Source organism: Sceloporus occidentalis, unplaced genomic scaffold (assembly GCF_023333645.1).
Source record: "Sceloporus occidentalis isolate IW3139 unplaced genomic scaffold, rSceOcc1.0.p SCAF_70, whole genome shotgun sequence".
Classification (NCBI taxonomy): domain Eukaryota; kingdom Metazoa; phylum Chordata; class Lepidosauria; order Squamata; family Phrynosomatidae; genus Sceloporus; species Sceloporus occidentalis.
This window is the reverse complement of record NW_028317050.1, coordinates 1,570,429-1,580,567: the sequence shown is the minus strand read 5'-3', so window position 1 is coordinate 1,580,567 and position 10,139 is coordinate 1,570,429. Positions and strand designations below refer to the sequence as shown.

The following is a 10,139-nucleotide window of genomic DNA, read 5'->3' as shown; positions in this document are numbered from 1 at the left end:
AGACAGTTTTTGTTTTTGTATCCAGGTAGCCGGAGCCCACAAGTTCCCAGGTATGTTTATCACTCTAATTAATGGCACAGAGAGAACTCTTAGAGCTTACAAACCACAAATATGGCTGCTGAGTTGCTGCAAGAGAGCACAATCCTATATATATATATATATATATATATATAACACCTAACTATATTATTACATAGTTATTTTAAGATAACAGAATGTTTTTTTGATATATAGATGTATATTTTTTCTTTTTAATCTTTTTTCGTTGAGATGTCTGAATACATCAAGTACAAAGGAACACTTTTCCCACAACTCTCCACTACCCTGAAGGACCTCAACTTTCTGGAAAATGAATTCCAGATTCGGGATGACGATATATTCAATGTTACTTATCCTAAATCAGGTAACTAAACTTGATTATTACAATTTTACATGTGGAAATCATGATATATTCCTCTGGTTCTGTCTACTTTTACCAAGACAGGCAGTGCAGTTAATATTTTATCGAAATTACTGTCAAAGGCATTTCAGTGGCCATTTTAAAGTATCTTGAGTGTTCAGTTAGTAGGTTTGAAAGATATATTAATGAAGGATGACAGTCTTTCACACATTTACATTATTTTAAATGTATGTATAATCATATACTAATTATACAAAATGGATTTCTAGGTACTACCTGGGTCACAGAAATTTTAAGCATCATACATACCAATGGAGACCCAACATGGTGCAATACTGTTCCCAACTGGGACAGGATACCCTGGTTAGAATCCCCAGATGTGGCTGAAAAATTGCAGGAAAACCAGAGCCAGCCACGGCTTATCACCAGCCATTTGGCAAAACACCTTTTTTGCAAATCATTCCTTGGTTCAAAAGCTAAGGTAAGAAAACCACTGCTACAGCTCAAAAGATTAAAAATGTTTTAACACCATCTAAATGCCCTTCAGAAATATAAAGAAAGTCCTAGTTTAAATTATACGTAACCTTAAACTGCTGGCCATTCAGACCTTCAAAGCATTAAAGGCTCGGAAGGTGTGCAGAGCGTAGACATAAAAGGGTGGAGAATGTTCAGCGCAGGTATACAATTTGGTAAGCCATCATTAAGGAAGATTCAATGCAACAGGATAAACTTGAAGGCAAAAACATTTTTTTAATTTATCCTTCCTGTGCACATTGGCAAGTAACACCAGAGCATTGGCAATGGCTTTTGTGACTCTCTCTTATGCAAGTTTGCATTGTTGTTCTCCAGAATCCCAGTATCTCAGTATCCACTTCCCCTCTTGCCTTTACCCCTCTGCTTCTGTTCAAGAACTCCTTGTATATATGCAAATGCCCCTTGGTAATCTCCAAGTTTAAGAGCTCACCCAGTGTTCACATATATTTATGCAAATGTCCCTTGGTAATCTCCTAGTGTAAGAGCCCATCTCTTCTATAAATTCTTGCTAGGGAGTCAATGTACTGTGTTAAACTGAGCGTGTGTAAGGTGGGTGTCAGTGAATGAATCCGACTATTACCTTTAGGCCTAAAAATAGCAATGTGGAAAGGATAGTCGAAATACACTCCAACACAAGCCTCACCATCCACACAAATATACATACACACACATTCATGCTTGCCCTTAGACACAAACATCCTGGCTTACACTTGCCCTTCCAGCCACACATTTACTTGCCCTAACACACACTTGCCCCCTTTTTTCATTATCTCTCTCCTTTTCATCCTCTCCCATTTCTCCCCATATCTAGCCTCTCATATTAACTCTCCCATTCTCCTTATATCTCTTCCATCTCACTACCCCCCTCATCACATTGTCATCTCTTCCCTTTCTCCCCATCTCTCGCCTTTCTCATTATTTCCCCCATTCGCCTTATCTCTATTCTTTCTCACTATCCTCTCTCTCCTCTTTCACACTATCTCTTTTCTTTCTCACCATTTCTTACCTGTCCTCCTCACCTTTTCTGGCTTCTTGATTCCCGTTGTAGGAGCACTAGGTCAGTTCCTACAGACTTCTGCTTCAGTGCTCCCTCACAGGGCAGAAATCACTAGTTAATCCATCAGCATGCAGCCTGTAGATCTTAAAACATGTGTACAATGTTCGCTATTATTAGTAGATCATGTACTGAAATATTTTATTCATATTGTGAATATATTTTAGGTTATCTATACAGCCAGGAACCCGAAAGATGTTCTAGTCTCACTTTATTATTTTGCAAAAATGAGTGTTTTCTACGAGGATCCAGAAAGTTTTGATGCCCTTTTAAAACAGTTCATAACAGGCAAATGTAAGTAATCCTCAATAAAATGCGCTGAATATAGTATTTATTTTCTTTATTTACAGGTTTTTTTTCTATTTTACAGTGCCATATGGTTCATGGTTTGACCATGTTAGGGGATGGATGGAGATGATGGGGAAAAATAACTTCTTCTTTAACACCTATGAAGATCTTCAGAGGGTAAATAAAACAATACACATGCATTTCTTCAATGAACACATACATTTTTTTTTTGCCGGTCTCTGTGCTAGCCCTGGCTAACTAATATTGCTAATTACATTACACTGGCACTGAATCTAATCAGACTGCTTCCTGTTGCTATAGGATTTGAGGGGCAGTGTTATAAGGATCTCTAAATTCCTAGGAAAGTCATTTGATGATGCGGTTATCGACTCCATTGTCGAAAATGTCACATTCAATACTATGAAGAAAAACAACATGGCTAATTTCACTATGTTATCTAGCACATACATGGATCAAGAAAAGAGTCCATTCTTGAGAAAAGGTGAGAGCTTCTGTAACCCCTTAATGACAAAGCCGGTACATGTACGGGCTCAAAATGCATTGTTTTCAATGGGTTTAGGGACCGCCCATTGTCCTTAAGGGGTTAAAAATCTTCTAACCACTTTTTGGAAACAAACAAGCACAATTGTATACTCCTTGGCTCCATTTACAATGCCATATGATTGCTTTTGTATCTTTACAGGAGTCACTGGAGATTGGAAGAACCATTTCACTGTGGCTCAGAGCGAGTATTTTGATCAAGTCTACAAAGAGAAAATGCAAGACCTTTGTGTGAAATTTCCTTGGGATAACAACTGATTGAAATAATACTTTAAAAAAAAACTTTTTAAGCTGTTTTAGTTTGTCGAAACTTTTCTTCTAGATAGAGGCATGCCATTACGTGCTTATACAAACATGATCAATGTACAATGAATTTACAGTGATATTAAAAGTTGGTATTATAAAAATTAAATATATATAAACATTCACTTTTATTTCACTATTTCATGCAAACTCAATTACTGTGTAATTACTGATATAATTGAATACCATGCAATCAAACAAGGCTTACTAGAAAAATAGTACTATAGATTATGTTTGCGGATATGACTCTATTTTAGTAATATAACCTGATATTTCTTTGTTTCAAAAGTACATTGCAGTCTACTAGCAATGAAAAGCAGAATGCACTATGCACAAACTCTAATATAAAAACATGCAATATATATTTTTTATCTGATGGGACAATAATAAATCAGATAACAAAAATAAAATATGTTCTGTCTTTCAGTTTTCAGTGAGGTTCAACTTAATTCGATTAAAAGCTATCATGCCCAGACACCCTCTAACATACCCGGGCAGACACCCACTAACATACCCAGGCAGACACAAAGATACCCAGGCAGACACACAGACACAAATGCATACTCAAGCAGCCACTAGCGTACCCAGGCAAGCTTACACATCCAGAGAGACACTAACAAACATAAATAGACAGACACTGCTTCGTGCAGCTCGTACTGTTATCTGGGAGTAGCGTTCCGTTACCCCGCCTTTTCCTGGCTTAGAAACCCGTTTCCGAACGGAGGGGTTTCGTTTACTCCCGAAACTCGCACTGCTGTATGACGAAGCTGCGTGCCCTAAACCAGCACGTCTCTGATTGGCTGAAAGGGAAAATGACGACAGCTCAGCAAATCGAAACTCCAAACAGCGATTTATTCTACGCCCTGAAGAGAAGCTGGCAGCAGTCTGCCTGTCTAAAGTTCTACTTCAGAATTAGGTCTTTGTTTCCATGGGCTGTGATGTGAGACACATGGTAAGTATAAGTTTATATTTCACTCTTTTACAGTTGTGTTTTTGTTTGAATTATTCTATTTGCAAACATGTTACATGTTGTACAGCTGCTTATTACTTTTATTTGTGTTAGTGAATGCTAAACGTAACACTAGCTCCATAATAAGGACATCCTGTTAATCTTAATTTTTGGGTGTTTTGCTTTCATTTGGATACATATTTATCCAGGTAACTTGGGATAACTGAGCGACAAAGTGCTACATTTGGAGTGAACTTAAAAATAGGGAATAGTGGGCGCTTTAGCAAGTGCACATATTTTATGTTTTTATTAAACTGACTGTTTTTAGTTGGAGATGACTTCACGCGTGTTATAGGTGTTTTTAGCTTTATACGTTAAAGGTTACGTAAGTTGTAACCAATAAGGGTCCCTATTCTTTTTTTTAAGTTTAGTTTTTTTCTATAGGGGTAGTTAGTTTGAATATATCAGACAGACCGAGACCCATTTTGGCTTTTCTTACATGGAAATGCTGTATTTTATGTGCTTTAAGTATGGTCCCTGAACTTGTTACCTATTGCCAGTTGGGCAGACTGATATCAAGTAGAATGGTTTTCAAACATTGCATTGCATTACAACAACCAGGACAGTCCATGCTATGCACCTACAATATGGAGATATTGTGTGACACCATCAGCCTTTATCTTTAAGTATATGGTAAATTGGGGTTCATCTACTTTTAAGCACAGATGAAAAGAAAACAATATATATATTTTTTAATCACTTGTTTCAGCCACATAGTGGGACAAATGAAGATCCTCTTTATTTATTGACTGCATATTTTTTCCACAGTTTAAAGGTACATTGGTCATGTGTACCTGTCATGTGCTAGCCAATTGGGTGAAAACTACTGTATTTGCCTGATTATAGGCCGCACCTGATTATAGGCTGCACCCTTATAGGTTGGTGCTATTTTAAAGAAAAAATTATTTAAAAAAAAAAAAAAATAGTGGAATGGTAAAACAGTATTTTACCTAATCAACAGAATACATGTATTTTAACATTTTTGGTATCTATTATGCAGCTAGTCAGCATAGGTTATATACAAAGAGAAATATAGAAAACCAATAGCAATTTTAAGCCCCCCCCTCCCTTAATTTATTAGTTATAGGGTATGCCACTCTGCCCCCCCCCCCATATTCCACTCTGGTGTTGCATAGACAACCTCTGCGGTGCAGCGGAGGATCCTCCTCTCTCGCAGCCGTTGAGCAGCTGTGCGGTGCACTCAGACAACTTCTGCTGCTGCTGGCCTGTACTTCCACACCGGCGTTGCATTATAGAAGTGCTGGCTTGTCTGGATCCTAACCCTGCTACTTGCCCGCAGCAGGGCTAAATAAAAAAAACCCTGACCGACGCCCCGGAATTGCATGTCCCCGCGCTAAACCCCGATTATAATCGGACCAATATGGTATATTCCTCCACAGTGATGTAAAAGGCTCATGGCCAGTTATCGCAAATGTTGGATTGCATTTGTTGCTGCCAAGGGTAGCACAATCAGTTATCAAGTTTGAGGGGCAGTTACCTTTCAAATAGGTGATATATGTTTTGATTAACCCTTTACCTTCTATAAATAAAATGAACATTTAAAAGCTCAATTTTGTGTTAATCAATCTTGATGTGAATTATTCAATAATAGTTTCAATTTTACTTGTCACTAATTTACAGCCGCTATACCTTAAGTTTAATGAGCACTTTCGGTTCAAAAAATATATTGTTTAAATTCAAATCAATTTTTTCTTCACATATGCAGGTGAGACATGGATCACGTTTTGAAATCTGAAATCCTTGTTGTTGTACTAGAAAAGCCCGAAGGTGTTTCTACTGGGGAATTTGCTGGACTTTTCTATCAGATTCATGGATATCAATTTAAACTTTCTAACTATGGCTATAAATCCTTAAAAAGTCTACTGAATGACGTAAAGGATTTATTTCAAGTGATAGACGCATCCAGTGAGTGTTTGATAAAATGTATCTCACCTTCTGAACACAAGATCATATTCATCAGTGGCAACAGCACCCCTCAGGAAAATAAATCTCAGAAGTCTGCAAACACACCAGGTAAGATAGGATAAGCTAGCTAAAGTGTTCTTTAAATGTTTTTTCTGTGACCCACCGCAGTAATATCACATACGCTCATGACCCTTTTGATAAGGAACGGCTCTTAACATTTGGTCCAAGGAGCAAACCCTTGCAAGGGAGCCAGTAATGTACAGTGTTTAATGCTATTGTAAGAGGAATACCTCCACTGTCCGCTCTAAAAAACCAAGTATACCACCCTCAGAACTTTGTGAAAGAAAAGCTCAAGTTAAGTTCCCTCACTTACCTGTAAGCAGATCCCTCAAACAGCCCTCCTGATGTAACAGATAGTGATGTCCGGATCATGAACGAATCGTTCATTTGATCCGGTTCTTTTTAGTGATCCGGATGAGTCGGTTCACTAGACTGAACGATTCGTTTGTAACGGTTCAGTCTGTGAATCATGCAGCTGTAACCTGATCCTAGAGCTGTGAGTCATCTGCAGAGCACTCAGACACAGACTCTGGGGTCAGGTTACAGCTCATTAATTCACACAGGAACGATGACTCTTAGAGTCAGAGAGTCGTTCAAAGAGTCGAATGATCCGAAGAGTCGAATGATCCGAAGAGTCGAATGATCCGAAGAGTCGAATGATCCGAAGAGTCGAATGATCCGAAGAGTCGAATGATCCGAAGAGTCGAATGATCCGAAGAGTCGAATGATTCGAATCTTACAGGGATCCGGATCTTACAAGGATCCGAATCTTACAGAGATTCGAATCATTCAGAGAATATCACTGATACCATACTTTTATAAATAAATACATTAATAATGTTCACACTGCCCCCAGGATTTAGATTCCCCTGAGTTTGCCCCCCCTTTACCTATAACTGCACCTACAGTTAACTTTATTAAATTAATTAAATTAACCCTCAGTCATCAGCATAAAATTAACCCTTATACCCCATCAACCATAACTGCCCCTGAAATTAACCGTAAAGATCCCATTAACCATAACGGCCCCTGAAATTAACCCTAAAGACCCCATTAACCATAACGGCCCCAGAAATTAACCCTAAATACTCCATTAACCATAACTGCCCCTAAATTAATTGCATGTACTCCAGATAAATTACCTAATAAATTGGTATGGTTGATGGGGTCTTTAGTGTTAATTTGGGGGCAGTTATGCTTAATGGGGTGTTTAGGGATAATTTAGGGGCAGTTATGCTTAATGGGGTCTTTAGTGTTAATTTAGGGGCAGTTATGCTTAATGAGGTGTTTAGGGTTAATTTGGGGGCAGTTATGCTTAATGGGTCTTTAGTGTTAATTTAGGGGCAGTTATGCTTAATGAGGTGTTTAGGGTTAATTTGGGGGTAGTTATGCTTAATGGGGTCTTTAGTGTTAATTTAGGGGCAGTTATGCTTAATGAGGTGTTTAGGGTTAATTTGGGGGCAGTTATGCTTAATGGGGTCTTTAGTGTTAATTTAGGGGCATTTATGCTTAATGAGGTGTTTAGGGTTAATTTGGGGGCAGTTATGGTTAATGGGGTGTTAAGGGTTAATTTTAGGGGCAGTCATGGTTGATGGGGTGTTAAGGGTTAATTTTAGGGGCAGACATGGTTGATGGGGTGTTTAGGGTTAATTTAATGGTGAGGGTTAATTTAATTAATTTAATAAAGTTAACTTAAGGTGCAGTTGCAGGTAAAGGGGAATGTAAATCCTGGGGGCAGTGATTATTAATGTATTATTTATAACAGTATGGTGACATTCTCTGAATGATTAGAATGCCAATGAAGGCAGAGAGTCGTTCAAAGATCCGGATCTTACAATGATCTGGATCTTACAATGATCCGGATCTTACAGTGATCCGGATCTTACAGTGATCCGGATCACTGTAAGATTCGGATCCCTGTAAGATCCGAATCTTTGAACGACTCTCTGCCTTCATTGACATCACTGGAGGCAGGGGGGAGGATTCATAATGAAAGGGGCGGGGCCAATCGTTAGTGTGCCTGCACGGAGTTACTGGAAAACAGTAACTCCGTGCAGACACACTGAGTGATCCGAAGATCCGGATCATGAATCGGATCATTTCAGTGAACGAATCGAAATGATCCGATTCACTTTAATGATCCGAACTTCCCATCACTAGTACCAGAATGTGACATCAGGCTTTGTATAGCGAGGGTAGACTGAGAGCCCTGCCACAATCGAGTGATGGATGTCTTATGACCCAATACAAAGTCATGACCTCAAGGATGCAAACATGTTCATGGGGATAGTGTAATTAATGAAGCTTTTGACAATAATCATGAAAATGTTTCAGGAGCAAACCACAGCCTTTCTATAGATAAAATGTGTATATTTTATATATATTTATATATTTGAGATTTCTAGTCAAAAGCATGTGTTACACATGATTCCCACTTTCACTTGCTATTTATACAGCTTGCTGTTTTATTCCAAAACCTACTCAGCGTTGACTGAAATGGTAATTTTTTTTAAAGTTTTTTTTTCTAAAACTTCATTGTTTTGGGCTAAAAAAACAATACAGTGTGAAAACAGAACCACACACGTGGCAAGCAATGGTTTGTAGCTCTTTCACATGATCCCCCTTAAAGTGCACCTGTGGTCAATAATAGTGCTGATTACAAGGTATAAGTTTTAGAAAGTATTTAGTGGCTTCCTAGGATGTTTTAAGCATAAAAAGGTATCAATCCATAGAAATCCATACAAGATATCACTGAAAACAATCAGAAGTAAATTTTATAATACTGTGCATAATGGCTTATGATATTTGTCTAGCACTGTACTGACCTACATTGTACATTAACAATAAACAGCTGCAACCAGAAAACTGTATCCTTATTTCAGATGTGTATATAAATTTTTGACAATTAATGTTTTTTTGTTTTTTTTAACGTGCAATGCATTTTATATACACAGCAATATCAGCAATAAAAACCTATGATTTTATTTTTATTTTCATAGTTCTCCCTGTGACCAGCGAAACAGAGAACAACAAAGTTCCTCCACCAGTATCAGTGGCAGATAAGCTTGTGTGTTCTTCACCAACCACTGCAGATAAGTGTAGCCACAAAGAACCTTTAGAGGTTCTTGACAAAAAAGGAACAACACATACCGAGGCTTTTGATCAGGTGAATGAAAACAAATATTTTGCAGAAAATCAAAAGAAGAGTAATTCTGAAAAATCTAAATTACAGACTATAAAATCCTGTGATAAATTAATGCCATCAAGAAACACATGCAGTGTAACAAATATTCCAAATGTTATGAAAATCATTCCTGCGATTCTGGAGAAACATGTAACTGGTCTAAAATGTACAACTTTAAAAAAGCTCTTTAAAAAAGAATATAAAATGGATTTAGAAACCTGTAGCCAGAGTCATGGTTATGAAAATGTGAGGAGTATGTTGGAGAAAATACCAGATATTAAATTAAAAGGTGGCTCACAAGGAGATATGGTGTGCATTTTGAAGAAGTTTGCACAGAAAAATAAACAAACTAAAAAAACGATCACTACGAGCCAAATTAACAATTCCAATGGCAAGCTTAATTCTTTGACGAATTGCGTTAAGGCTGCAGAAGTCACCATATCTGCAAGAAGCCAGGGACAAGGATCAAAAACAAACTCCACAAGTGGGCAAGCCACAATAATTGAATCTCCAGCAATCACTGAAACCAACACACTCCCCTCAAAACCAACAAGTCAAAAACAACGTAGCGCAGTAGAAAAGACGCCTGAAAAAATGGCAGGCAATTTGCAGCATGCATCAATGAACCGTTCTAAGGGCATTGAACAAAAACCTCAAAGTATACAAGATAGTTTAAATGCAGCACAAATTTGCAACTCAAACCTCCACAAGTACACATCATATGCACAAGCCTGTGTAGGAATACAAAAACCACAAAAAGGAACCAAGTGCAACACCAGACAAGAAACCAACCTTGTGTGCAATACAAAACCAACATTGC

The 10,139-nt window shown here is 37.9% G+C and overlaps 1 protein-coding gene across 1 annotated transcript; it reads left to right on the top strand.

Moving 5' to 3' along the window:
• The first annotated feature begins 270 nt into the window (after positions 1–270).
• On the top strand, positions 271–3,095 carry LOC149286322 (sulfotransferase 2B1-like). Its single transcript, XM_089494231.1, has 6 exons — positions 271–403; positions 670–881; positions 2,156–2,282; positions 2,359–2,453; positions 2,598–2,778; positions 2,980–3,095. The coding sequence occupies exons 1-6, from the start codon at positions 271–273 to the stop codon at positions 3,093–3,095; spliced, it is 864 nt and encodes a 287-aa protein (XP_089350357.1).
• The last annotated feature ends 7,044 nt before the right edge of the window (positions 3,096–10,139 follow it).